Below are 26,506 nucleotides of genomic sequence, written 5' to 3'. Positions count from 1 at the left end.
GCATCGATGCAGTGTACGACCTTATTGAATGTGCCATTTATAGTTCCGACTGTTCTCGTACAGTGTTAATGCAATCCTTGATCTGGACAACGGTATTGCTTTGATTCTTCGGCCCGAATTATCTAGATGCGTGCTATACTCATTCACACGATCAACGTGGAGAAGTCGGGGAGGTAGCGGTAAGTGTGGGAGATGGAGCCAAGTAGTGTTGGGTGGGGTGATGCAGGACTCAGAACCCAGTGTCTGATCGGTCTAGAAAACTCTCGGGGAGTGGCCGTGGGAGTATTGTCTTCTTCGGCAACCTCTGCAAATGCATCTCTTCTCCTCATCAGAATTCTTGACGCATTATCTCATGATTATCTCATGATCGTGCTGACTCCGTTGGACGAGGTGTAGCTTTCTTGAGGGCCTACTGTCCAACGACCACAATTCAAACCTGATCTCCTTTGCGTTGTTTATACATGCGAACAGCATCAAATGCGAAAGGTGCGTGTCGTGACTATACGTGGGCGGAACTTAGGATATGTTGTGAATCGGGACTTAGCGGCTTGGCCATCTCGCGTCTGTTCAGACGTCCGTTGACCACAACTCCTTCTTTGCTCAAGACGGGCCTTTCCCAAACTTTCCTCTCAATGTCTCTTGCTTCAATATCTGTCGAATAGTCGCAGCTTCAGTTCATGCTTCCTTTTTCCTTCCCATGCTAGCTTGATGTCACTTCTCCACCCGACAATACCTAGGTCATAGCCGCCTGAAGATCCGCGTTCTTATCACCAGGAGCACTATTATGGTGAACCAGTTATTGAAATCTGTACGACAGTCCCTTTCGATGACATTTACGCAAGGCATCCACTTGTTTCGACGCGCAGCCTGCTCTCAACTTCCTCAGTCCTCTCCCAAAACGTCGCTGCTTTCTACAAGATTGATACGTCAATCTTCTACAACATTAACTTAAGATATACTGGATGTTTTCGCAGTTGTTTGCGCGTATAACCTTGTAGGTTGTAACATACTAAATACCTTCTAGCATAACTATGACATGAGGGTTTGTTATAATATAACATCGCGAAGTTGAACAGGCGTATATATTAGGCTTGTAGACTAATTACTTTGGTGCACCCCGCTATGCCTCGTGTCTCTTTCTGCAGGTCTATCATGGTGAAGGCCACAATGATCGGTTGCGAGCGCCACTTGGGTAACCCTCACGACGCGTCTTTTATTTTGGCAAACGCTTTCACCATATCACTTCACCACCGCTGCCTAGCAAAGCGCGTCTTTGGCCCGAGCTCCTCTCCTCTTATTTAAACGAGCTTTTCCCACCGTCGCCTTTTCTCTCACCAACCTCACTCCCTTACCACACTCCTTGGAACGCATCAATACCACACTAGCGATACGTCCCCACAACGACAAACATGAACGGTAAGCGAGCTTGTAATTATGGCACTTGATTAACTCGCGCTGATAGCTACAGACAAGATCAACTTTTCCCTGATCAAACCAGACAAGCCCCTCGACGGCACGATCGTAAGTACCACACTCCTACTTTGCTTCTGGAGTAAATAGATGAGTGACACATCATCAGAAGTTCCTATTCATGCCCAACGAGATGATCATGGAGATTGGTTCGTTCTTGAAGAAACCCGTTGACATTGCCAACTTCCGCATGATCAACAAGAGGTACTCACAGTGCTTGGAGACAACTTTCTTCAAAGCACTTGCCGACAGCCCGATCATCTACGCTAGGTATGCCAGCTTCAACAATTTCCTTAATCTACTCAATTTCAATCCTGTACTGCGCCAATATGTACATAATATCGTTCTGGTTGGAGAGGCATTGAGGGAGCACGAGTACGGGTATGCATGGGCATGGGAGAACGTGACCGACTGCGAGGTCGCCAACATCATGGACGAGGACATCAACATCATGAACACGGTCGACCAGGCTCACGCCGCCGACCTCACCCTCAACGGACCTTTCGTCAACGGCGGTGGCTACCGCACGATGCTCCGTAAGTACAAGCCTGTTGCTTCTGAGATATACGTTGACCCCACCTTTAGACACTCTCTTGACCCGTCTTCCCAACCTTCGCACCATCGAAGTACGCAAGCTCTTCCCCGGCGAGCACCTTCCTGGTTGGGATGGCCCGGATGCTCTCAAGGACCTGTCGTTCTACCGCAAGGGCTTGAACACCAACCCCATCTTCTATGGCGACTGGCAGTACGATACTCTCCACCTCCGCGTCACGGTCCACAAGGATGAGTTCGGCGACGAGATCGCAGAGCCCACCGCTGGTCCTCAGGCTCGCTTCATCGACGACGTTGAGGGCGCCATCAACACTAGTGGTACGACTGCGAGGGTGATTGGATCTACCGATTGAGCTTCTTGGCTATGCGGAGGATCAGTAGGGCTTGCTATCTTGAGCGTTGCTCTGAGGAGGAGAAGTAGGGCTTGCTATCTTGAGCATTGCTCTTCGGAGGAGGACTATGGCTTGCTATCTTGAGCGTTGCTCTGAGGAGGAGAAGCAGGGCTTGCTAGCATGAGCATTGCTCTTCGGAGATGATGATACCAGGGTTTCATGAGCTGTCGCTGAACGACGCTTTCTTCATAGGGTTGCAATGTTGCAACACCAATCGAGACCACGATTCGCGCTATTTTCTCACTTGCCAAAGCTGTGCCTGTCTAATTTCGCAGTGTCATAATGGATTCATGGTCAACGTGAGAGCTAGGCCGGAGGACTTTTAGCACAATGTGACCTGTGAGTTTGTATACGCGAATAGCTGCTAGGACATCTAAGTCACACTCTGTCATGTTACTCACCTCACACCAAAAGCGAAGGCGAACAATTTGTACCACATAGCCACAACAATGCCATAAGGCTTTCGGCATATTATTGCCTACAAATTCTAACCTAATACTTACCCCTCACCAAACGCAAAGGCTCTCCAATTTTGTCCCAGCTTTAAGACTCCCTCTTCAAGACCCCACTCCTTGATCCGGCATATTCTTCGTACTATATCTTCGAGCCTCCGGTCCATCTCGTCTCCAGCTGTATGCAGATCGCTCTCGACGAGCAGCATATGATCAGGCACCGTCTTGATCATCTCTTCAAACGAAGCCGGCGTCTCCTCATCCATCGCATCAGACAGATTGATCGCCGTGCTGAACGACGCAAAGACGCGCACCGGTATAGTAGGGTTAAGGTACTGCTTAAAGTTCGAAGCGTTACCAGAGTACGAGTGCAGACAGATCCTCGGCGGATAGGGCTTCGGTTTCTCATTTTCTTTACTCCCACCTGAATCCATTTCTGCTTCCACCGACGCATGATCCTGCCCTCTCTTCTTGCGCTCCCGCTTACTCAGTACCTCTTTCTCGTGTCCCTTCCACAACTCTGAGAGCGTCTCAAGCACTAGTCCGTGAGCCTGCACGCCATGTACACTCACTGCGCGTCCCATTTCCGCGGCGAGCTGTAGTTGCATCTTGAAGATCTTCTTCTGATGCTGTGGACCGCATCGGAACGGGGTCAAGCGTCGGCCTTCGCGGCCACCAAGAGTGAGGCTGCTATCCCTTCTAGACCAGAGATCGAGGTGTGCGTTCCAGGCTTCTGGGATACGAAAGGAGCGGTCGAGGCCGGTTTCGCCGATCAGAGCGTACGGGTATTGCTGGAGCAGTCTGCGCGTCTGCTGAAGGAATGTGGCGAAAGACGTTGGATCTGGTAAGGAAATGAAAGTCTGGCGGTCTTCGTCGCTCAAGGGATCTGGTCGAGAGGGCTGGAGAACTCGCTGGTAATGTAAGAGTTTTGCATCGCCTACGAGTCTATCGCCATTGACTCCACCATCTTCATTGTCATCAGTATACATCTGGTGCGCAAACCACGGATGCCATCCAAAGCACGGTACTATGCATTCTTCTCTTGACCATTTTTCCGGATCCGATGACTTGACGCCGTGCTTATCTGCCGTGGATGTGACAAGGTCTTGATCTTCTGCCCTTGTTGCCATGACAGTGAGCACACGCGCCTTCATCTGCTGTATTGTCTCAATACTTGACATAGTGTCTGTTGGGTGACAATGCGCATCGAAGATGCCTAAATGCCATGGAAATGCGTCGTCCTGGCTGCTATTCGTTGACATTGCGGATTTGGGTGACGATGCTTCGAACTCGGTCTGAAAATGTGACGCTAAATCCCGCTTATTATCGATTTACTGTTACAATCGCGATTGTGGCTTATTCTCTCATCACTTCGTTGAGGTATCTGATATGACGTAAGTCGAGGATGTTTGTGTTCGGATGTGCACCCTTGCCTGGAAGACCCTGCGCTTGTGCTATCGCGCATTGGCGTTAGTAATGTCATACCTCAGACCCCATCTCATTGCAGCTGAACACTCACAACACATCTATGTTACGACAAGGCGCTACATCCGGGTTTACTTATGATACGGAGACTCTTGATAGATTCTGCTCTCTACGCACTGTTTCCCAGAGGAGGACTGTTGCGTGGTCGTACCAACACCAGCGCTCTCTGGCCAGACTCGTAGGATGCCGTCCCAAGGGCTACTTCGATGTGTATCTTCTTTCCTCTGTAGATTCGTTCTTACGCGTCTGTTAGGTCTTACCAGAGATCATCCAGTTAGATCAAGGAGCGACCACTCACATCAACACTGGAAGCTGATACGCACCTCATGCGCCAAGTTTCGCCCCGTCCCTTGTGCGTATAACTAAACCAGGGTAAACCTCGTATTACGCCCAGATCAGGCTTCCGTGCAACTGCTGCTCTCTTGTTGCCCCGCGTAACATCTCTTAGGTACCACAGAATACATAAAGACAACGGATACGTTCGTTTGTGCTTACTCGCAAGAACCGAGGATGTACTCCGCATGAGCCCCTCACTACGCGTCCGTCTTGGTACTATCGGCCAAACCTGACTAGTAAGTCTATATGGGTATAAAATGTATATAATCTCTTGCTCATCTTCCTTCAAACTCTTACCTACCGCCTAAACATTTACTCGTCTTCCCTCCTTCCTATCTGTCACCAGCCTCCCACTTCAAAGTTTCTACCTGTAACTGTGGTAGATGCTCAAGTGAATAGTGTCTTCATATCTAGCACTTCTTCGCCTCAAGGACCTCAGTACTCATTTGCACCCCCCGTCACATTCCTCCACACACAATATTTCCCCCACTATGCCCGGCCGCCTATCCAACAAAGTCGCCGTTATTACCGGCTCCTCATCCGGCATAGGCCGCGCAACAGCCCTCGCCTTCGCCAACGAAGGCGCAATTCTCGTATGCTCCGACCTGAAAGAAGAAGCTCGCTCAGAATACCGCACCGACACCTCCGACTTGACCACCGTGCAAGAAGCTGAGAAGCTCGGCGCAAAAGCCATCTACGTGAATTGCGACACAACATCCTCCTCAGATGTCGAGGGGCTGATCAAGAAAGCCGTTGAAGCGTTTGGCCGCGTCGATATCATGGTCAACAACGCTGGTATAACGGTCGAAGCCGGGGAGCATGGGTCGCGGCCTGTGTGGGAGTACGATGAAGCGGCATTAGACAAGACGCTCGCAGTCAACGTCAAGGGTGTCTTTCTAGGAATCAAATTCGCAAGTCGACAGATGAAAGATCAGGAGCCGGGCCCAAATGGCGATCGAGGCTGGATTATCAATCTAGCATCTGTCTACGGGCTAGGAGGTGGACCTGGTATCTGTACGTTTATTTTCCTTCCTTTCATCCATGCAGGACAAGAGCTGACTACTTCTCTACCCCCATAGCCGCATACGCAGCCTCCAAACACGCAGTTATGGGCTTGACAAAAGTGGCTGCTTGGGACTGCGCGCCCCACCGCATCCACGTCAACGCCCTCTGCCCAGGCTACACGCAAACTTCCTTCATCCATGCTCTACTCACGCCAGAGGCAGACGCGTACAAGAAGCAAGTTGAAGCCCAGCATCCGTTCAAGGGATTGGGTAGTCCGCAGGATATTGCGCGTGCCGCTGTGTTTTTGGCTAGTGAGGATGCGAGTTGGGTCACGGGGATTGGGTTGCCGGTTGATGGGGGGTATACGAGTATTTGATGGGGTGGGTTAGGATAGGGGCAGGGAGAAATGAGCAGTTGGATATGTTTAGTTGATTATTGGTTGTATTTACTAGGGTCCACGTCGCTCTATTCTACTGCCTGTTTTTCCCCCCGAATTCTCACAATGTATTTTATCTTTCCAGTAGGCAGCCTCACTGTCCCCATCCACCAACTTCCCATAAGCACAAACAAGGAACCTCACGATGCATGCCTTGCACCGCGCGTTAACTATGCAAACAAACCAAACCCCTAACGCCTCGCTGATGCCAGCTCAAAATAATGATACGAGATGACTAGGAACGAGTCTGAACACGGGAATGAAATCGAACAGGGTGTGAATGTCTGGGTATACCACGTCGCCGCCGCATGGGCGAGAAAGTAGACATATGGAGGGGTGCATCGTCTTGCCTAGAAGGATGAAAGCGCGAATCAGTCAATGCTGAGAACATAATGTATACTAATACACAGGGTAAAGATTGCAGAGAGAACGTATTGGAAGATCGGCATAGGACGTGCACGCTACCTCGCTACGCGGTGGATCAACCTGTACAGAGTTAGTAATCATGGTCACAGTGGGGTCAATTGACCGACAAACATACCTGAGAGTGCTGATAGTAAACGTCCCTATCCACGCTAGCAGGGCAATTAACAGGGTAGCAGTCAAGGCTTTCTGCCGTACACAAATAGCTCTCGTATACGGGCAAGCTTGGCCGATATCTTCTGGAGAATCTTGACACGCCCATTTGTCATCAGTCAGAGCTTGAAATGCCAGACTCAGATTTGCCGATTCAAAGACAATAAAGGCTAAGTCGAGAAAAATCAGAGACATCTTCGCGTTGTGTGAGCGCAGGCCCAGTGGTTTCGAAGTGTATTCGTCGTAGGTAATATAGAGTGTATAGCAAATAGCAACGACATCAACAAGAATAGCCATCCAGGTGGACGAGTTATTGAGGCAATTCGCGCTGTCGGACTTGTGGTATATAGCGCCTGCAAGCGCAAGAGCCAGAATAGAGAAGGTAAGCACGACCATGCGGATTACGGCAGGTACCATGGGATGGTTCATAACCGTCCTATGGAATCGAAGTATTTTGCGCTTCCGCTTGGTTGGGCTGAACAACCAGTAGCCCTTGAGTGTCTCTTCCTGGTCCTGGTTGTCTATGGGCTCCCACTTTGTTTCGAGGTCGGGCAGGTTGTCTTTCATCCAATTGTCGTCGACGACGTGGCCGCGAGACGAAATGGGACGGTCGGTATGGTCATTGGTGGACGATTGGGCAAACACTTTCCATTTCGAGGCGCTGTCGCTCATGGGCGTGGAGAGCGTAACCGGGGCGCCTTCGCGAGCATGGTCGAATTTGCGACCAGGGACATTGGACTTTGGCGTGGGCATGTAGTGATGGGAGGCAGGGCGGGCGGAGGTAGGTGTTCGTGGGAGGAGAAGGGAGGTTGCATCGACATTCTCGTCTTCGTCGGCGGATTGAACCCATGAAGGCAGTGTCCTGACAGCACGTTGCTTCTCCCTGTTCTCAGCGCTCTCGCTCCTGTTTGACGACGCCAGCGTGCGAGGAGTGCTCGATATGGAGTGGCTGTGGCTCTTCCTCACAGCCGCTCCGTCGCTCCCGTTGCGTGAGTGTCCAGACACACCGCTGACTCTTGACTGTGGACGCTGCGAGCCTATGGACGAGGCGGTCGGCGGAGGTATCGGGGAGGGTAGGAGTCGGTTGGCGGTCGAAGATGTCGAGGTAGAGGACGTATGGGCACTCCCATGGGCCGCATCCGGGCGGAGAAAGGGAGAGGTGCCGTTGCCGTTGCCATTGCCATTGTCGCTCTTTCTGCGCTCGACCATGGGCTTTGTGGTCATGCTTGCTTGCCGTGGAGCGTGAAGGGCTTCCTTGTCAGAGCAGCGGGTCCTCCAGTTCTAATCAAGCTCCAGGCGTCGGGCGTTAGCAGGAGCAGCAGCAGGCTTCGAGTGCTCTGGGCCTCCTTGGCGGGGGGTGAGCAACGACGGCGATTAGGTGGGAGCGAAGTAGATGACGCGTGACGACAGCATGCTCGGCACCTTGATACTTGGTGGCAATCCGGGGTAGCTGAAAAAAAAAGAAGGGTATCGAGTGTATCGTAGTACCGCTGGCGTCGTCGTCGTCGAGGGTCGAGCCCCGGGTCGACTGGGAGATTGCACTCCAGGCTTGTTTGCAGATCAGGGCCGCGGCATCGAAACAGGCATGGCGCAGCGAAAAGGCGCCGTGAGGTCATTCTCACCAGCTTTAGCCTGCAGCTATGCTTGCTGGCACTGCAGGTTTGCCCATGCAATTTCAAACGTCGCTCAGAACATTCGCATACTAGTCATCTTTTTCCACGCGACTCTGCCTGCGTCATGTTTCACTCGACATTGCTTTGAGCAAGGCTGTCCGCTGCGTCGCCATTGCGCCCTTGCCTACCCACCACCGCATCTGCGACATCCACCCCCAAATATACCAGACGCGATGCGCCTCTTTCTACTGCCAATATCGACGCGTCGCTCGCTCATCTATTGCGAGAAGCTCCACGACAAAGCACCAGCAGATCGCTCCATCTACGACAAAGTCACAATCAAAGCGAATGAGACATGGGTGGCATGGGAAAAGGACGAGAAGGCGATAGGCAACTGGAAGAAGAAGGTGACCTTCTACGGCAATCAGGCCCTTAAGCGGATTCCCTACGAGGAATGGGGGCTCAAAACAATCCCAGCCCTCACGCAAAAGCGCAAGCAGGACATCATCGACGGAAAAATCAAATATGAAGTCATGTTTCCAGGCCTCTATCTGCCAAAGGAGAGGGTTCCTGGTATACTGGAAAAGCTGGCCAAGGACAGACAGAACATGCACCGAAGCAAGCTGATGTGGAGCGTCATCATCATGCCCTTCACAGCACCTTTCATGCTGATACCCGTCATCCCCAATCTGCCCTTCTTCTACGTCCTCTACAGGGCCTGGTCGCACTGGAAGGCCTTGACGGGTTCCCAGCACCTCGAGTTCCTCCTCAAACACAACCTCCCCAAGCCTGCCCCATCCCCGATTCTGGACGAGGTCTACACAGCAGGCCTCATGTATCCGACCCGCGCAATCTCCCGCGCCGCCCCGAACCCAACCCGTGAACAAGCCAAGTCCGTATCACAGGTGGTCCACCAACAGACCAACAACGAGACCGAAGACGTCATGGTCCTGCAGCGCTGGAATGGCAAGTTGATCGCCGAGCAGTTCAAGCTACCTGAGATGGAGGTGGAGATTGAGAGAGCGGTGGAGCAGGTGGAGAAGAGCATCAAGACAAAAGAGAAGTTGCTAGAAGAGAAACTCGAGCAGGAAAAGGCTACAGGCAAGAATGGGGAGCGAGCGAAGGATGCGCTGCCGGATCATATCCTAGAAAGAATACACGAGCAAGCGGAGCATGTTGCTGAGGAGGCGGGAAAGAACAAGGAAGGTGCGGACAAGCCAAGAGATAAGGCGAGTAGTTAGGTTAGTCATGTCGGGCCCCATGTGGGCTGGACTATACGCGGTCATGGATACTCACCTGTACGATAATGACGGATTCTGGGTCAACGATGGGTCTCAGTGTCAGGCGTTGGCGGCACAATCTCCAGGTTGCGCGCATGTAGACGGAAAACTCCTTATTTGTACGATTATGTCAGTCAACGAACGAGCATGGATACGACCCATAAACAACGAAGTTCGAAATGCACTCGTCTATATGCTCTTGTAGTACTTCCGAGAACGCCCATCACTCACAGCTCACTCTTTTTCCTTTCAGCCCTCTTCTCCAACTCTTCCTTCCCCCAAAGCACAGGCCCATCATCGCCATACAGCGGATCTTTTACGAACCAATTCACACCAGCCACAGCCCGTGCCGCCTGCTCCTCTCCCTCCTTCCCATAGCACATATCCCAACTACACCCCTTGGGATACGCCCCCACCATCTGAAACCCACCGTCCAGATCTTCCAGCAACCTATGCCCCACCCCAGCGGGTACGACAATCATATCACCCGCTTTGACCTCCGTCTCCACTTTCCCCGGGTTCGCCTCGCCGCCAAAAAGCAGTGCCGCGCGGCCGGAGAAGACACAGAGCACTTCGTGCGTGGTGCTGTGGAAGTGCGTTTGCGAGTACATGGTGTATCGCCACTGGGGGGCTAGTCCGTTTTTCGGTAAGTGAGATTCAAGTGTTGATGGGGATGTTGAGGCTGGGAAGGCCGAGTGGTAGATTAGGAGGGGGTTGTTGTGGGTGGATGTGTTTGGGAGGTGGGAGTAGGAGGGAACGTAGTGCGCGTTGAGACGGAGGGAGGAGAGTGGTGTGAGATTTAGGGACGGCATTTTTGACGGTAGAATGGGATTTGTTCTGCTGTAGTCGTTGGTTTGTATGTTTGGAGATGATGGGTCTTGTGATTGTTGGTTTAAGAAATGGTGATTTGATGTGGAAAGTAAAATAAAATATGACGATATGAAGAATAAGGGTGTGAGGAGAATAAGAACGTCAAGAGTCTTGGTGGCGAGAACTTGTCCTGTTGGTTCACCTATATGTGGATATCGGGCTGAGGTCTGGTGTTTTCGGAAAGACGTCATAAGCGCGTTCCGAACATTAATGTGACATATTGGCCTAATCGAGTTACAATCCGCCAAGTGATTTAATGTCTAGAAGAAAGTGAGCGGTATCTAACGATGATGTGAAGAATGTGTGTTTAACTGTTCAGTTTGATACCACTGGGCCTTGCGATGGGCGGTATCATGGAACGAATCACTTATGTCTCTCGAAATATGCCCGGAGAGACTATTGACGTCGCATTCAGTATTCTCTCCTGACTGTGAAGTTGTGAGTTAACGTACTGGACAAAGAATGCGCCCAATATTTATAAAGAACTAACCATCCGTGAATCTGCGGGCAGCGTTAGTGTAAGGCTGATGTGAATGGGACCCTCTATGCCAAGCCGCCCAAGCTCGGTGCTGCCTGAACCGCCATCGATGTGATTCACAAAACCTCGCCGCACCTCCGCCTAGGCACCTTCACCTTGTTTCTTTCCCTTTCTCCGTTTGCAGGTGGTTCACAGGAATCGTACTCGCTAAGGCCCACGCAAATCGGCCGTTCACTCCTCCATATACCCTCCGCCCGCACCCACAGCCGCTCCACTTAACGCCTACGCTCATACTCGCGCCTTCTACCATATCAGCTTCTAATCAAGCACGCCCGCGCCTGCTGCTGTATTCGAAGCTTCCGGGTCCCGAAACCGAATATAAAGTTCCTCACGCGCAAGAAGTCGCTCTCGAAAAGTGTCCCAGAGCACGCGACGACACGTCCCATCATGGCTTCCACTATGCCGCCTGTCCCCGCCAAGGACGATGTTAATGCGACGTAAGTGCTCTTTCTTCATGTATCGATCCTGTAGCTCTGGCCAAGCTATTTCTTGAGTGAGAGTGGGCGCGTCATATCAGCCACACTATCCTAGATAGCTTCTGCAACGCATCCAGGCATAGGTTTAGCAGGGTTTCGGCAGGTGTTGGCGTATCATTTCGAGAGCCAACTATCTCCATCATGGATATTCCTCACACATGGCCATTTCCACCTACGGAAGTTCAAGGGCCCTTGCCACCACCCGTCAGAATATATACGCTGGACCTGCAGGGTCCCATACAGCTACAGCTTTGGGAGCAACTACAGTTCTGGGAGCGTGGGGAACGTGAGGAGGAGCCGAGACCCGGGCTTTTACCTCTCGAAAGGGAGGGTGAGTACGAAAACAGGCGAACGCTATGCTAACGGTAAAAACAGTTGGAAATACCTCGAGGCCGGTGTCGATAAGATCATGACCAACCTCCGCGGGGGTATGGATATGAAGACGTACATGGGCCTGTACACAGCGATCCACAACTTCTGTACTGCGCAAAAGGCCGTCGCAGGCTCGTCGTTTCACGCTGCCAACAACCGCGGAGGCGCCCACCTACTCGGCGAAGACCTCTACCAGCACCTGATTGAATACCTAAAGGCACATTTGGCGGATGTACAGACAGAGTCGAAACAACATGTAGATGAGGCGCTTCTCACATTCTACATCAAAGAGTGGAATCGCTATACGACGGCTGGGCAATACAACAACCATTTGTTCCGGTATCTCAACCGACATTGGGTGAAGCGTGAGATGGACGAGGGCAAGAAGCACATCTATGACATTTATACCCTGCACCTTGTCCGATGGAAGGAGGACTTGTTCACGGGTACGCAAGAAAGCGTCATGCGCTCGGTACTCAAGCTTGTCGAGAAGCAGCGGAACGGAGAGACGATCGAGCAGTCACACATCAAGTCCATTGTTGATTCATTTGTATCACTGGGTCTAGATGAGGCCGACAGCTCCAAGTCGACGCTGGACGTGTATAAGGAGCACTTCGAGAACCCCTTTCTCGCTGCCACTGCACAGTACTACGACAACGAGTCGAAGCAGTTCCTGGCCGAGAACAGCGTCGTAGAGTATATGAAGAAGGCCGAGGCTCGCCTCGAGGAGGAAAAAGAGCGTGTTCCCTTGTATCTGCTCAATGAGATCATGTCTCCGCTGATGCGCACATGCGAGCAGTCTTTAATTACGAACCATTCGCAGGCTCTTCGCGAAGAGTTCCAGATCCTTCTCAATAACGATCAGCAAGACGACCTTGGTCGGATGTACAAGCTGCTTGCCCGCATACCAGAAGGCCTTGATCCTCTGCGCACCCAGTTTGAGACTCACGTACGTAAGGCGGGCTTGAATGCCGTCGACAAGCTTGCTCAAGAGGGCGATAGTCTGGAGCCGAAGACCTACGTCGAGGCTTTACTCGAGGTGCATACGAAGTATCAGGACCTTGTCAACAAAGCCTTCAATGGCGAGTCGGAATTCGTACGATCACTCGATAATGCCTGCCGCGAGTTCGTCAATCGGAACAAGATCTGCAAGTCAGGCTCGAACAAGTCGCCCGAGCTGCTCGCCAAGTATACCGATACCTTACTGAAGCGTTCGAGTGCGAAGATGAGTGAGGAGGATGACATGGAGAAGCTGCTCACGCAAATCATGACGGTCTTCAAGTACATTGAAGACAAGGACGTTTTCCAGAAGTTTTACTCGCGCATGTTGGCCAAGCGTTTGGTTCAGACAACGTCTGCGTCTGATGATGCCGAGACAAGCATGATTTCGAAGCTGAAGGAAGCCTGCGGTTTCGAGTATACGAACAAGCTCCAGCGCATGTTCCAAGACATGCAGATTTCCAAAGACCTCAACACTGCTTACAAAGAGTGGCAATCGAACAACTTGGATGAGGCGGATCTCAAGACCAATGTTGACGCCTCATACCACATTCTTGGTACCGGCTTTTGGCCGCTGAACCCACCGACCACCCCATTTACGCCACCTCAACTGATCGTTCAGACTTATGATCGTTTCGCTAGGTTCTACAATCATAAGCATCAGGGCCGCAAGCTGACTTGGTTATGGCAACTTTGCAAGGGCGAAGTCAAGGCCAATTACTGCAAGGTCGCACAGTTGAAGACCTCGCCGACCTTCCAAGTTTCTACTTACCAGATGGCCATCATGTTGCTATTCAACGACAGCGATACGGTGAGCTACGATGAAATGGCGGAGGCCACCAAACTGAACAAGGAGACTCTTGACCCCAGTCTTGGTGTCTTTATCAAGGCCAAGGTCTTGCTCGCACAGCCAGAGGGTGCCAAGCCTGAGTCGGGCACGACTTACAAGCTCAACACTGGCTTCAAGACCAAGAAGGTCAAGATGAACTTGAACATCGGTATCAAGTCAGAACAGAAGGCAGAGGCAGAAGATACACACAAGACTATTGAGGAGGACCGCAAGCTACTTATGCAGGTATGTACAACCGCTCCCACTTGTCGTACAATGTAGGTTAACTTTTCTCACAGTCGGCCATTGTGCGTATCATGAAGTCCCGCAAGAAGATGAAGCATCAGCAGCTCGTCTCAGAGACTATCCAGCAGATTAAGAACCGCTTCATGCCGCGCATTCCCGATATCAAGAAGTGCATAGACATTCTACTCGAGAAGGAGTACTTGGAACGCCTAGAGGGTGACGAGCTTGGCTACCTAGCATAAGCGGTCATGTCAGCCTAGCAGAGGCTAAATAGTATGTTTGGAGGACCATGTCTCCGGGACCTACTAGGTGTCATCATTCCGGCCGCCATCGGCCAACGAAGTGTATTCACGAACACGCATCTTGAGTAACGAGTTATTGGGGTTATTGAGTTTTTCCTTTCACAGTCATCGCCTTTGGGCGGGACTTCTGGCGTTTCATGGCAGCGATGGTAGTAACCCATAGGATGGTGTGGACGAATTCACGGCATTTTAACGCTACTCATGCGTTTTTTCTCTTCCGTAATAGATGGATGGGCTAAAGGCTGGAGAAGAAACCGTAAGGTACGAATGACAGCCTATAACTCAAGCAATTAGTTGAGGCAGAATGTTCACCTATTCCTCCATGTTGCTGATTTGTGCGTCATGTGTCCGTGAAATTATGTGCGGTTTGATTCACCCTATAGGGCTTCATAATGTCTGTGAAACATACCATGTGGATTGAATAAATGGAGGCTTCCCTTTTTCCTCTACTGCATCAGACTTGTACCTTTGCAAGCCAACTCCTATCCGTCACTAGGCCCAAATCAACCTCTCGATATATTGCAAAGTCGACACTAAATCGGTATTCTCCCACATTCATTGTAAATCTTGCTCCACAATACTCAACTCCGCAGTCCATCTGCACAGACTAACTATGGGAGGGATCGAAGAATACGCCGCAGTTCTGCACGTACGCTCTAGCACCCCGCTTCGCCTTTCCCCAAACAGCATCGTCGCTACTATGTAAGTGCGGACAGATATAATGGTTCCACTCGGAAAGCGCTACACGCACAATTGGAGTTGCGTGGCCGAAGTCTTTGTGCTCTAGATCCATCGGTGCTCCCTTGAAGTCCTTGTCTGCCATGAAATCGAGCTCTTGACAAGGTATGTGTATTTTCTGGAGGATGCAAGGGGACCTATAGGTCTCGAAGCAGATGATCGGTAATGTGTTTCGAGGAGAATGGCAGTATGGTTGCTGACATAGCTTGTACCAGCCCTCTATGTGACGTCTGCTTTCCAGTCGGAGGGTAAGGAGGTCCTGAAACGTGAGGCTGACACATGGGCATATATACATCGATGCGGTGACTCCAATGCAATTACGCTCCTCAGGATGTTTCGTCATCTCGGCCTTTGTGAACGCGGACAACGGGTGGTCGTCAAGGCAGAAGCTGCAAAGGAATGATATGGGTGGTCCTATGACGTTCGAGTCGTCTAGGAACAACTGCTTCTCCTCCTTTTCTTCCTCCAGTTGAGCGACTTTTCGGAAGTAGTCGAGGTGGCATCTCCACCCGAACTCGTCTCTATCCACAGGCGTGAGCTCTTCAAAACGATATGTCTTGCTCATTTCTTTGAGAAGGTCCCTCAACTTGCGGCAGGTCGCGTGTAGACTGAGTGAGTCGACAAGAGGCAGGAAGTCGACGATATTGAGAATCAGCTCGACTGGTAGGTGGTGGAATCTACTGAGGGAGTTTGGAGTTGTCTCAGAGAATCCTTTCGCACAGGTCGTGGAGAGAAGTACTTTTGCCTCCTTTGTACAGAAACGGTGACCCAGAGTGCGACGACGGTATATAAAGTAGTCTTTCCGGGTTGCTATTCAACATATCCTAGAAACCACTGGGTTTTGCGGGACCCCCTCAATGGGCCCTACTTGTACATGTGTGATCAACGAGATGGAATTCGACATTGTGGTTTTCAAGTTGTGAGATTTTTAAAGCTAGTTATTTGAAGGGTGAAGGATGAATAGTATTGTGGACTGACTGAACGTAGATAGAAGTTAAGCAGTAAGAGACGACATCACATACCCATAATGAAATTCTTTCTGAAATCAAATTTCAATTTTGTAACAAATATGAGAGACTACATTGGCTGAAAAGTATTCAACAAATCCTGAATGTATATCATCCAAAATTTGGGCAACTGAGTGGTGTTGTTACCATGGACGGCTTGGAACTTAACCATAGGCAACGAACTGAAGTAATGAGACATGGATGATAAAAGAAATGCACAGATTCGTACTGGTTATGAGCATACCTACTTTGTGGAAAGAGTGCTTGACGCAGACAAAGTCCATCATGCTCTGATATACCATGGTTGACTGGACTCAGCGTACCTTGAAAAATTCCACGTAACTACAAACATCTCCGCCATCAAAGTATGACTCTAAAGATCAGCGATAGCTCTACCTGGGCGTAAGCGCTGATATATGTGTATCTGTTGCGGTACGACATCTTTCTAAAGAGCTTCAAGAATATATTGGAGAGACTCGTCGAAGATGGGCAAGATGATAGCCTCACAATCTCCTTTGTACAGGAGTAGCAGATATGTTATAGCTTACCGGCTCTTACCACGGACGCTTCCAGTTCTCGTTCCACTATGATGCCACAAGGAGACAGTGGGTTCGCATATACCCGGATCCGCTTAGCGCGATATGAACCACGCGACCCCGCCAGAGCCTTGACCCTGGATGCGCGCGCGGCTGTGCCGGTGGCGGAAAGTCGACGACTACTCCTCCAGGCTGCTGCGAGCCTTCTCCTTTCCTCGCCGTGTACCTCTAAAAGTTAGCCCTCATATATTCCTCATTCCTCACTTGGAACATCTTCCTTCCTGTTTCCTGATCAACTGTCTGTAGTTGACAACAGGACGTACCTCGGGAGTCCGCACCATGCCTGCGCCACTGGCCAAAGGTAAGTAACCCGCCGATAGCTGCTCCACCTCTGCATATCGCTGCCGTGTCTCCAACGGCTTTCTTCCCAGCACACTTCCCATGTATCTCTCTATGCCCTTTGATTGCGTCTGCCAACCTGCTTGCAGGCCCCGGCCTACGTGCTGCTACCTCTCCACACCACCATGCTCGTGCGCAACCGCCCCGACCTAATCACCCTCTCGCAACAGGCATCATAATCGCTGCATCCGTCCTCGTCGCCGCCGGCATCGCCATCTACGAGTCTCCCCAAGTCCGACAATGGGTCGACCAGTCGCGCCGCAAGATCGCCGTTGCCCTACACTCTCTTGGTGACGAGATCCAGCCCCAACGTCGTTCGAGCGAGGCGTCCGATGAGTTCGAGTCCCGGAAACAGAGGAGGGAGGACTTGGTTCGTAGGAACAGGAATGAGTTGATCAGGAGAGCCAGAGAGGAGGGCATTGCGGTCGACTTGGACGAGCTGGCTAGGATTGGGAGTGAGAACATTGACATGGCTGAGAGGAGGTCGAGGGCTGATCGGACCAAGAGCTTTGACACAATGGTGGGCAATGATGGGATGCTTAGAAAGGACGCGCAAGCTACTGGGCAAGACTTGTCGAACAGCGGGCTGAGGCAGCGTGGCGTAGCTGGCTTTGCTGCTGGCACTGCGGCGGCGGCTACCATGGCAAACCCCTTCTCTGACGACCAAGTCCTCTTCGACGACGATGACGAGGATGAAGCGCCTTCGCCGAAGCCTTTCAACTACGTCGAGCCTGGAACCCGCGAGAGCTCTGCTACTGTCGAAGGCGACCATGTCTCTACTCCTGCTACTCCCGCTACCTCCGCTCAGCTCATCGACCTAACCCCAGACTCTCTTCATCTGCAGCCAGAGAACCTACACCTAGGATCACTCACACAACTCGAGACCTCCGAAACGGAACAAGCAGCCCAATCCTTTTACTCCTTTACATCTTCCGCCTCGCATCCAGGAGACCCCTCCGCCACTCACCCATTCTTCGATGACAACGAAGCCGAGCACCTCTCCACTGGCACCCTCACTCCCCGCTCCGAGCGCTCCGTCGCTACTGGTGCCTCGATTGTAGATAGTCACGCCGACGACATTGCGATTCTAAGCATGCAGAACAGCGTGCAAAACGACACCGACCACGATGCACGCTCAGAAGTCTTTTCTGAGGGCGGCTTCACCGATGCTGGCTTCTCGGAGGCGGGCTTTAGTGAACTGGGCCAGGGTGACAGGACAGGTGTCATGACGCCAAACTCGTGGACGGACGTGGGAAGTGATGACGAGAGTGACTGGGGTGGTGCACAACACGGCCACGTGAGCCAGGTGCATCAATAAGTCAACTGGCGAGGATCTTCGCATTTTGCTTCGAAATTTCATTTAAGGCGTGGCGTTTGACGGGTTTCGAACTGGGATGGGATCAGATGAAATCGATCTCTAAGCGTTGATGGGATGGTCGTAGAGCACCGCACATCTCTTCTTTCGAATATCTTATTTATTATTATTTTCAAAGCCTTGACCCTACTTTGAACACATCAATGCACATTTCTATTTGTCCTCGGATATAATTCTTGCAGCCACCATGCCTTCACTGTCAGCTGATCCTCTCACTCCATACCTTACCCGCCTTGCCCCATCTTCTTTCCGTACATATCCCTCAATATCTTTCTCATCAGCATCCCGCAGAAGTGGTGCATCAAATATACGCGCAACATCGAGAGGATTGAACGAAAGCGGGCGCAATTCCTCGCTCCTCGCAGCCCAATACAGCGGCACAATAGCTACAACAGCAAGAAGACTGCAAACAACAGCACACACCAAGTACGGAATGCTGACACTAAGTGCGACCACTGATCTCTGTCCAGTGACATCGATTCCTTGCGTCCAGTTCTGGGTAAGGGGCAGGCCTTCTTGGGCCAGAGCACGACTCCCAAATAGTGCATCTCTGTCGGCGATTCCGGCGACGGCGACGGCGACGCGGAATGCCATCTCGCGAAGCCTGTTGAGAACAAACTGAGTGGGGTCACCGAAGGTAGTGTTACAATTCGGAGCAGATATAGTACCGTTTATGAAACGCTTTGCGAGGAGGAAGCGAGGGTCCACGCCCTCGAAGGGCCCGCCATCTCTGTTTGGGTTTATGGATATCTCTTGGTTAAACTGACTCAAATACCATGCGGCCCACTGCACGGTTGGACCCCATGTGGTATCTTGGTTAATAAGATCAGGGAGAAGCCAGGTTGGCCTACGAAACGTTCGAGTCTCAGGTTAGTTTATTATCGGACCTTTCAGCTTGCGACAAGGACTTACGTCTGAAATAGCACATTGTCCTCCTGCCAGTTATCACGGCTTAGACTGATAGTCCCGTTCCGCAAGGAAACCTCATATTCGACCACGGCATGATGTAGCGAACACGTACTTATCGAAAGATCGCCTCCGCAGATGGGTTCAGTCTTGAACAAGTTGACTACTTCAAACCAGCCTCGTTGCTCGGCTGCTATGAAGTCGGTTGCATTTGCATATTCAGGATACGGCAAGCCCTGCAAATGTGCCGAGCTATTGAACGCTGGAACGGCATCACCAATACGGTTCGTCATGTCTTGGAATTCCTGTCTCACAGTGCTGTTGCCTGAGATGTCCCAAGGGATCTTAGTCACCTCGGAACATTTTATATCAAAACCGTAGCCCTAGATGGAGTCAGCTTCTTAGTAGAAGCAGTGCTTCTTCACCTAGGGTATTCATACCTTTACTTTACCACTACACACGTCGCCACATTCTTCATTACTGAGACTACCGTTGATAAGTATGGGTGCTCGCTCAATATAAGCGTCATACACAGGATCGTACAACTCCGAAGCCGTCGAAATCGTCGATCCATACTGTCCAAAAAAAAAATCGGTGGAATAAGTTGCGCGACGTTGAGTTTCTGTACTCCTGAAGTTTTCCACGTAGCATTGCCCACGACGACGGAAGCGCGTTGAAAAAGCGGACCGCGCAGCGCCGACACGAGGCAAAGCAGCGTAACTACCGCCAGTCTGTTTCCGCGTAGGCGGACGAGGTTGTTGATGGCGCCCACGAGCGAATGAAACTCGTATAGGTCGTACATATTGCGCAACGTGGTCCCGCGGGCGGCGGCGCGCCAGTACGTCGCCTCAGCGGCTTTTGCGAGGGCAAACATGGTCAGGCCATCTGTTATTGTTGCAAGGACCGAAAGCCAGACTTGGGGCTGAGTGTTCACGTTTCGTATTTTCCATCGTTCGATTGGCGAGCCGTTGCTGGCTAGGAGCACGCCCACTGCAGCGGCGGTGAGAAGAACGATGGAAACTAAGGCCGTTACTCCTTGCCATGGAAACGGAGGTCGTCGCGATTGTGATTGCGGGACTTCGGTGTGCGTCTTTTTATCCTGGCTGTTGCTCTCGTCACGCAGCACTTGGAGTTCAACGCCATCGCTGACGCTAGTTTCAGGGGTTTCTTCGTGGGCGTTAACGCGACTGTATGGTGATTTGGAGTACACGGCCGCCATGTATGAAAGAGTATATATCGCTGCTCCATGTTGAATCAAGCTCCCTATGTAGCAAATCTACTGCGCCATATGATTAGATCTAAAGATGCAGGGCGTAAGGTACATGCTATTTAAAGTACGACTTGGCGTGTTTCATAGGCCAGAAGTAACCGATGATATTACAGTAAGCGCTAAGCCACTTACTCGGCTGTGCATCCTAAAAAGACTATTTACAAGAGGATATTTAGATCGAAGGCTTAAGATATAAAAGACAGGTACACTTTTGAAGTCAGAATTATCGTTAAGAAGGTATAGTTGGAGGCGAAATCACGCCTACATGCGCAAAGAGGTGCAGTCAGCTTAAATTTCAGCCACGAGACTGGTCAAAGTACTTTCAGAGAACCAGCGATAGCTCAACTAGGACGTAGGCGCTTTGAAAATCCTCTTAAACTTGGCTGAACCACTAAGAAAGATGCCCTTCAACATAAGATTTCCGTAGTTGAGCGGGAATTGAGACTTGAAGGAACCCAAGATGCTGCCTAAAGCTCATACCTCGTAACCATGGTTCGGCAGTCCACACACTCACATCTTTTGAACACTAGATATAAAAGAAGCTTGAAGTCCTGATACGTGAACTGTTCGCAGATAGGATTTCTTCTTCGGGATTTTTTTTACAACCTGCAGGCCCTCGAACTGAACTACTCACATCCGCAACATACATCTTGCTCTTCAACCCTACTGAAACAGACCGCGCACTTGGTGGAAGGCCCCCCTCATATCCTTTAATATGCCCGATGTATCCACTCCAAAACGGTACTTCATGTACCGACGAAAGCTATTCCGAATGAATAGCAGCAAGATATCAGACATTTGGGACAGCGACTTCTATCCATCCCAATCAAAGGATCCAGATCAAAATGCGAATCCAAGAACCACCACCGAAATAACTAGCCAAATTCAACTTCTACCACCCGAGCTGCTTCTCCAGATTATCGACTTCCTCCCTGCCACCAGTATCCCGAGTTTTCGAGTAACATGCCACTACTTCCAGGGAATCTGCAAGACGATGAGCGTGGCCTCGCGGCTGCATAGTCTTTTAGCAACGGAGAGAGATGAAATCGCGTGGCTACATCGTGTCGATCGTTTCCACCACCTGGCAGAGAGGGAAAAGAATTTCGAAACTCCCTATCTCCAAGGCACCAAGATCCTCTGCAGCTTTTGCACCGATCTTCACCCATCATCTCTATTTTACAAGGCTGAGGAGTTGAAATCTGCCAACGAGCGGAAGTGCATCGGAAGCACTGCACCTTTTTACATCTGCCCAGGCGTCCAGTTAACCTTCAAAGGCGTATGTGGACTCTATGACCGTAGAGAATGGTACACGTGCTTTTGCCAGGATATATGCAAACACGATTCTCATCAGTCAGAGCCGCTCATTGGGTCCTCAATACAGCGCACTCTGATCCGCATATCTTACAAGGAATCTTACATGCCCACCTCTCCAACAGACTACGTCAAGTACACGGGCCAAGTCATCCTGCCCAACAAAACACTATCCTATCCGAGGTATGGTCTTTCGTCAGCCACTGTACGCAGGGTGCTAGTCCAGCTCAACCAGTATATTTGTGCACATTTGCGTACCGGCGATAATGCGCTATAGGAGAAGTTAGACAATAAAGCACAATCATAGCGCCGCAAGAACGTCGACAATAATACAAGGACTATATGGCCCCGCAGTTGCATGTGGACGGAGTGCAACACAAACAACTGCAGAGCGCGAGTTCATATATATAACCGGGGATGCGCACCTGATTTGACTGGCAAGGTTAGGTTCAAGGTAGAGCGCGATGTGAAAGTGACTACCGTTACAGATAAGCGTTAGTTAGTAGCGGTAGGCTGTATCTAAATAGCTTACTTTGTTACAAAATATTTAGGAAGTGCTTACGCCCTAGACCTAGTATTAACTTACCAAGTCTTGAGATGATCTGTAATTTATACTTACGCAATAGCTCAAGTATGACTATTTATGCGCTAGGTAGAGTAGGAGTCGCTCGCTCTCAAGGCATGCATGAAAACATCTTTGCTCTGAAGCCTGCTCCATCTCCTATTTCCGGCATTAATCCACATATAGTCTAGTTAGGTATCGAATGTCCATTCACCCTCTCATTGCGCTGGCAAACGCTCATCATTCGCCTTCAGGGTAGGATTCCGTCAAATGTTGCCGTTCTCAATGTTCCTGAGGTCAGGAGTTTGGTGTAGTAGAAGCATCTCCTGAGGCCTCGATCACACAAAGCCAGCCTAGCTGATAATGTAAACCTGTAGTCCACAAATGAAGCCGTTAAATCAGCGTTTGCCTTCAAGGCGTAACTGACTGTATGTCAACCGACACTTCTCTCATCTGACCCCAGCGCAAACGTACTACCCGGTGGACTAACTTATCCGTATTCTCCCAAATGATTTCCCACCCTTGAATGATCACATGTTACACACACACGGCACAGTCAAGAACAAGCGATATGCCTCCTTTTATCCACATCCCCACCGCCTACTTCTCCCCTATCCTCCCTCGAAACGTCCCGACGCGACACGACCTCACCGAGCGTCGACCAACCCATCCAGTTCAGCCATCCATGCGCCTGGCTGAGCCAACCTTCGACCGAGTCGCCAAGCGCGTAAAGCAGGACCTCGTGGATCTCGCAACATGGGCCGAGGAGTTGGCCCGCCTGCGCAGGAGATGCGACGAGCTGTATGAACAGGCCAGGACTGCGCGACTGGCAGAAGAATACGGACGGGCACAGAGGAGACTGGAGCAGCTGAAGAGAGGTTTGAAGGCGATTCATGAACAATTTAAGCAACGAGGTCTAGGAGCGAGCTCGAGAACTGCGAAGGTCATGCTCGGTTAGTGGGTTAGGAGTGGGAGTTGAGATGGGCTGAAGAGTTTGGTGAATTTGGTAGGTAGAATGTGTCGGTTTGGTAGCTTTAGGCGCATACAAACTGCTAGCCTTACTGAATTCTCTTTGGCGTGGCGCCGTTCGTTGTGGTCCCTGCGATTTACTGTGACGTTTGACTTGAGGACGTTGTCATACTTCAATTCCTCAATCTGCGATTGCCATGTCACGCGAAAAATAACAGAGCCCACATCAGTGTTGAACTTGCAAGTACAACGCACAATCGTTCCCCGTATCTCCTTCTACTCTTCTGTAAGAATCTAACTTGTATCTCCGCCCGTTATCACATTCAATCTTGAAAGATATTACCACCGTCTGCATGCCGACAGACGTCCACGGCCAACACCACGCCGGCAGTCTCGGCCTCTTCGACGATGACGCCGAAAACGACAATGCCATAGCCCGCGCAGAGCGTCACGAGCACGATCACCTTGAAAGCGTCATACGGCGACACAAGCGTCGCGAGAAGCGCCAGTTTCGCAAAGACCAAAAAGCCGCTGAGCGAGCCGCGCAAGGAAAGTCAAAGCTGCCGTGGCCGATAAGCTGGGTCGGCAAGCTGTTTGGCGGTGGGAAGGATCTGAGTCCTGATGCGGTGCCTGCGAGGGGAGTTGCTGTACGGGATGAAGGGGCAACGAAGGGTCGGGTGCCGGAAAGTGCAAGGTCCGAGTATGTGATCGTGAGAAGACCGGAGACACCAGAGCCAGTGTATACAGGAGAAGATGTTGATCCTGTAGATTCGCCTTGGTTGCGCGAGTGCGGCATGGTGAGAGTCAAATCTGATGATCCGGGTGGCTGTCACATTGTACCGAAGAGTGTTATCCAGAAGAACCAGTAAACTTGATTGAGTTTTAGGGTCGGAATGTTGTGGATTCATAAACTCGGTAGTTTTCGAGGGCGTCTGACGCTAATAGTAGTCAGTATATGACAGCCCTTTGGCGAAAAAACATGTTGTGTCGAAGAGAAGTGCCTACTGGTTGATGAATGAAGGACCCTGGGTATATCGTGATCGTAAGGCCGTGTCGCATGGATGAAGCTCTGCTGTCTTACCTATCTTGATAGCTTTGGGCTCCAGGCCTCTTTTGTGCTCAGAAGGCCAAATCAACTCATCCTCCCTACGCCCATGATCTTCTCCTCCACTATGGACAGCAACAACTCCTTCTCCTTGACTGCCTGTATTCTCTCTCCCTCTAGATCCTCCAGCTGCCTCTCCAACTCTTTCATCCTCTCAACTTGCTCCTTCTCGCTCGACTTTAGTCCTGGCAAACTAGCTATCAGATGCTCGATCTGCGAAGTTTTTACGACAATATCCTTGGCCCTCGTTTTAATGTCTGCCTGAAACTGTTCTTGAGAAGGCGGCGCGGGTGTCTCTGCGGGAGGCGCCTGTGCGTGCTGGGAAGGGTGCGTAGAGTTCTGCGAGTTTTCGGCGGCGGTCCTGGCTTCTAATTCGGCGAACGAGTCGAGACGTTGTTGACCCGGGGGGACGCTTGGAGGGGCATTGTCCCGAATGTACTTGAGGTCGTCGTACATCATATCTAGCAGCTGGGCTTGTTAGATTTGAGGTTGTTGTTAGAGGTTGGTGTATACGAACCAAGTCAAGTTCATCTTGCATCTGGGTGAGTATGTCGCCCATTGTAGAGTAAGCTATGTTGAGGATGGCGAGAGCGAAGAGTCGGCGGCTGCCTGAAGTAGAAGGGGCCGACAAGGTATGTTACCTGGGCACAAGCGTGAGTTGGTTGACGTTGTCAAAGGAAAGCTAGAGTTTCGATGCGGATGGAGTTGACGAGGGACCGCGCTTCGTAAGGCTGAGCTAATCTAGCGCGTTGTCCCAAAGTTTACGCGATCATCTCACCTTTCTCCCTCCACGGTACCCCGACGCTCATACTCACAGCACTCTTCGTACTCGACTCACCACCTCTGTCGCTCCTTTCCTCGTAAATATGTTACGGTGTCTTTCATTTACTACTGCCATACCGTAATGCAACCTTCTCTCCGCCCATCCTGGCTTAGACAAATCGCTCTTCTTCCATGGCTGCCCCGAACCGCTCCGCAGAACTTCGTCCCTCGTCGGATTGCAACAACCTCCGCTGCTAATCCTGCGCCTGTCGACATTCCCAAGCTCACAATCACGCCGGGCTCTGCGCGCCACAACTGTCTACTTTCGTTTCTCGAATATGCTAAACGAACCAATCTCACACCGGAACAGACGCACTATATCGGCATGCACTATGAGTATACGACGGCATTGGCGTTGATACGCCTCGGTTTCTCGCTTCTACGCGTAGGCGGGAAAGACGATGCTGGCATCGACCTTATTGGCCATTGGGTCCTCGCACCCCTACGCGAACCGCTACCAGTCATCATCCAGTGCAAGGCGCGCAAGATGTCGCTAAGTCCTAGGCATATTCGCGAGCTGGAGGGATCCTTCCAAGGCATACCGCCTGACTGGAGGAAGAAAGAGGTGCTTGGGCTGCTAGTCACAACGAAGAAGGCAACGAATGGAGTGATGAAAGCTTTGGGGCAGAGTAGGTGGCCTATGGGTTTCGTCCTGATCTCAAAAGACGGAAAGATTCAGCAGTTTGTGTGGAATCGTGCTGCTGCGGAAAAGGGGCTGGAGGGCGTGGGCGTGACTGTGAGGTATACACCGCAAGCTTTGGTGACTGAGGCCGAAATAGTGGTTAAAGAAGAGGAGATAGAAGAGGGCAAAACTCTGGCGAAGGGCACGAAAAAAGGGTTGGCCAGATCAAAGTCCCCTGGGACTCAAAAGGACATTCAGATGACATGGATGGGGTCTCCGATCTTCCCAGACAGGACTAACCTCGACCAGGAGAAGGTCAAATTGATGAGCTTGATTGAACCATGTGCCGACATCAGCACTGCCGCATACAAGTTTAAAGATGTCAAGCTCAAGTCGGGTAGACCTAGAATCGCCGATAAGCCACCCTCTCCCCGTGGTGGCACAGTTGGTGGGAAGCGAGGGCGGCCGAAGGGTTCTAAGACGACCAATAAATCATCATCCGTCGTTTCTCCCCGCGGTGAACAGATCCCCACGACACACTCTACGAAAACCAAAACGCGTGGGCGGCCCAAAGGCTCGAAGAACAAGCCCAAGCCCGTTGTTGACGACGCAGGTTGAAGCGCAATGACCGAATTGCTCCCAAGAAGATTAACTG

At 51.1% G+C, this 26,506-nt stretch overlaps 14 protein-coding genes across 14 annotated transcripts; 8 read left to right on the top strand and 6 right to left on the bottom strand.

Moving 5' to 3' along the window:
* The first annotated feature begins 622 nt into the window (after nucleotides 1-622).
* K460DRAFT_361390 (uncharacterized protein) lies at nucleotides 623-2,641 on the top strand. Its single transcript, XM_040932447.1, has 4 exons — nucleotides 623-1,129; nucleotides 1,469-1,521; nucleotides 1,580-2,006; nucleotides 2,056-2,641. Exons 1-4 carry the CDS (start codon nucleotides 1,123-1,125, stop codon nucleotides 2,373-2,375), a joined length of 807 nt encoding a protein of 268 aa, XP_040793197.1. The 5' UTR covers nucleotides 623-1,122; the 3' UTR covers nucleotides 2,376-2,641.
* A 109-nt stretch (nucleotides 2,642-2,750) lies between these two features.
* On the bottom strand, nucleotides 2,751-4,260 carry K460DRAFT_361389 (Metallo-dependent hydrolase). The gene has a single exon (XM_040932446.1). The coding sequence runs from the start codon at nucleotides 4,126-4,128 to the stop codon at nucleotides 2,914-2,916; it is 1,215 nt and encodes a 404-aa protein (XP_040793196.1). The 5' UTR covers nucleotides 4,129-4,260; the 3' UTR covers nucleotides 2,751-2,913.
* Nucleotides 4,261-5,178: 918 nt separating this feature from the next.
* On the top strand, nucleotides 5,179-6,068 carry K460DRAFT_391088 (short-chain dehydrogenase/reductase-like protein; the record flags this gene model as incomplete). Its single annotated transcript, XM_040935813.1, has 2 exons — nucleotides 5,179-5,701; nucleotides 5,767-6,068. 2 exons carry the CDS (start codon nucleotides 5,179-5,181, stop codon nucleotides 6,066-6,068), a joined length of 825 nt encoding a protein of 274 aa, XP_040793195.1.
* A 34-nt stretch (nucleotides 6,069-6,102) lies between these two features.
* Nucleotides 6,103-8,243, bottom strand: K460DRAFT_361388 (uncharacterized protein). The gene is made up of 2 exons (XM_040932445.1): nucleotides 6,670-8,243; nucleotides 6,103-6,614 (listed from the first exon to the last, which is right to left on the bottom strand). The coding sequence occupies exons 1-2, from the start codon at nucleotides 7,926-7,928 to the stop codon at nucleotides 6,590-6,592; spliced, it is 1,284 nt and encodes a 427-aa protein (XP_040793194.1). The 5' UTR covers nucleotides 7,929-8,243; the 3' UTR covers nucleotides 6,103-6,589.
* Nucleotides 8,244-8,550: 307 nt separating this feature from the next.
* K460DRAFT_400679 (uncharacterized protein) lies at nucleotides 8,551-9,558 on the top strand (the record flags this gene model as incomplete). The annotated part of the gene is made up of 1 exon (XM_040936347.1): nucleotides 8,551-9,558. The coding sequence occupies one exon, from the start codon at nucleotides 8,551-8,553 to the stop codon at nucleotides 9,556-9,558; it is 1,008 nt and encodes a 335-aa protein (XP_040793193.1).
* Nucleotides 9,559-9,824: 266 nt separating this feature from the next.
* K460DRAFT_372827 (uncharacterized protein) lies at nucleotides 9,825-10,409 on the bottom strand (the record flags this gene model as incomplete). The annotated part of the gene is made up of 1 exon (XM_040934538.1): nucleotides 9,825-10,409. The coding sequence occupies one exon, from the start codon at nucleotides 10,407-10,409 to the stop codon at nucleotides 9,825-9,827; it is 585 nt and encodes a 194-aa protein (XP_040793192.1).
* A 665-nt stretch (nucleotides 10,410-11,074) lies between these two features.
* On the top strand, nucleotides 11,075-14,551 carry K460DRAFT_382273 (Cullin-domain-containing protein). Its single transcript, XM_040935405.1, has 3 exons — nucleotides 11,075-11,442; nucleotides 11,857-13,927; nucleotides 13,981-14,551. The coding sequence occupies exons 1-3, from the start codon at nucleotides 11,393-11,395 to the stop codon at nucleotides 14,167-14,169; spliced, it is 2,310 nt and encodes a 769-aa protein (XP_040793191.1). The 5' UTR covers nucleotides 11,075-11,392; the 3' UTR covers nucleotides 14,170-14,551.
* Nucleotides 14,523-15,993, bottom strand: K460DRAFT_423142 (uncharacterized protein; the record flags this gene model as incomplete). Its single annotated transcript, XM_040938197.1, has 2 exons — nucleotides 14,523-15,777; nucleotides 15,990-15,993. The coding sequence occupies 2 exons, from the start codon at nucleotides 15,991-15,993 to the stop codon at nucleotides 14,837-14,839; spliced, it is 945 nt and encodes a 314-aa protein (XP_040793190.1). The 3' UTR covers nucleotides 14,523-14,836.
* Nucleotides 15,994-16,722: 729 nt separating this feature from the next.
* On the top strand, nucleotides 16,723-18,332 carry K460DRAFT_18519 (uncharacterized protein). The gene is made up of 3 exons (XM_040927082.1): nucleotides 16,723-16,744; nucleotides 16,802-16,871; nucleotides 17,080-18,332. The coding sequence occupies exons 2-3, from the start codon at nucleotides 16,850-16,852 to the stop codon at nucleotides 18,225-18,227; spliced, it is 1,170 nt and encodes a 389-aa protein (XP_040793189.1). The 5' UTR covers nucleotides 16,723-16,744; nucleotides 16,802-16,849; the 3' UTR covers nucleotides 18,228-18,332.
* A 105-nt stretch (nucleotides 18,333-18,437) lies between these two features.
* On the bottom strand, nucleotides 18,438-20,409 carry K460DRAFT_372824 (uncharacterized protein; the record flags this gene model as incomplete). Its single annotated transcript, XM_040934537.1, has 4 exons — nucleotides 18,438-19,131; nucleotides 19,197-19,573; nucleotides 19,631-19,698; nucleotides 19,767-20,409. 4 exons carry the CDS (start codon nucleotides 20,407-20,409, stop codon nucleotides 18,438-18,440), a joined length of 1,782 nt encoding a protein of 593 aa, XP_040793188.1.
* A 766-nt stretch (nucleotides 20,410-21,175) lies between these two features.
* K460DRAFT_350657 (uncharacterized protein) lies at nucleotides 21,176-22,048 on the top strand (the record flags this gene model as incomplete). Its single annotated transcript, XM_040931516.1, has 1 exon — nucleotides 21,176-22,048. One exon carries the CDS (start codon nucleotides 21,176-21,178, stop codon nucleotides 22,046-22,048), a length of 873 nt encoding a protein of 290 aa, XP_040793187.1.
* Nucleotides 22,049-23,415: 1,367 nt separating this feature from the next.
* K460DRAFT_327680 (uncharacterized protein) lies at nucleotides 23,416-24,171 on the top strand (the record flags this gene model as incomplete). Its single annotated transcript, XM_040930682.1, has 2 exons — nucleotides 23,416-23,928; nucleotides 23,974-24,171. Exons 1-2 carry the CDS (start codon nucleotides 23,656-23,658, stop codon nucleotides 24,169-24,171), a joined length of 471 nt encoding a protein of 156 aa, XP_040793186.1. The 5' UTR covers nucleotides 23,416-23,655.
* A 263-nt stretch (nucleotides 24,172-24,434) lies between these two features.
* On the bottom strand, nucleotides 24,435-24,966 carry K460DRAFT_400671 (uncharacterized protein; the record flags this gene model as incomplete). Its single annotated transcript, XM_040936346.1, has 2 exons — nucleotides 24,435-24,875; nucleotides 24,925-24,966. 2 exons carry the CDS (start codon nucleotides 24,964-24,966, stop codon nucleotides 24,435-24,437), a joined length of 483 nt encoding a protein of 160 aa, XP_040793185.1.
* Nucleotides 24,967-25,311: 345 nt separating this feature from the next.
* K460DRAFT_270487 (uncharacterized protein) lies at nucleotides 25,312-26,469 on the top strand (the record flags this gene model as incomplete). Its single annotated transcript, XM_040927655.1, has 1 exon — nucleotides 25,312-26,469. One exon carries the CDS (start codon nucleotides 25,312-25,314, stop codon nucleotides 26,467-26,469), a length of 1,158 nt encoding a protein of 385 aa, XP_040793184.1.
* Between the last annotated feature and the right edge of the window lie 37 nt (nucleotides 26,470-26,506).

The sequence above is a fragment of the Cucurbitaria berberidis genome, assembly GCF_010015615.1.
Source record: "Cucurbitaria berberidis CBS 394.84 unplaced genomic scaffold K460scaffold_1, whole genome shotgun sequence".
Taxonomy (NCBI): Eukaryota; Fungi; Ascomycota; class Dothideomycetes; order Pleosporales; family Cucurbitariaceae; genus Cucurbitaria; species Cucurbitaria berberidis.
The sequence above is the reverse complement of the archived record's forward strand: the minus strand, read 5'-3'. Positions and strand labels throughout refer to the sequence as shown.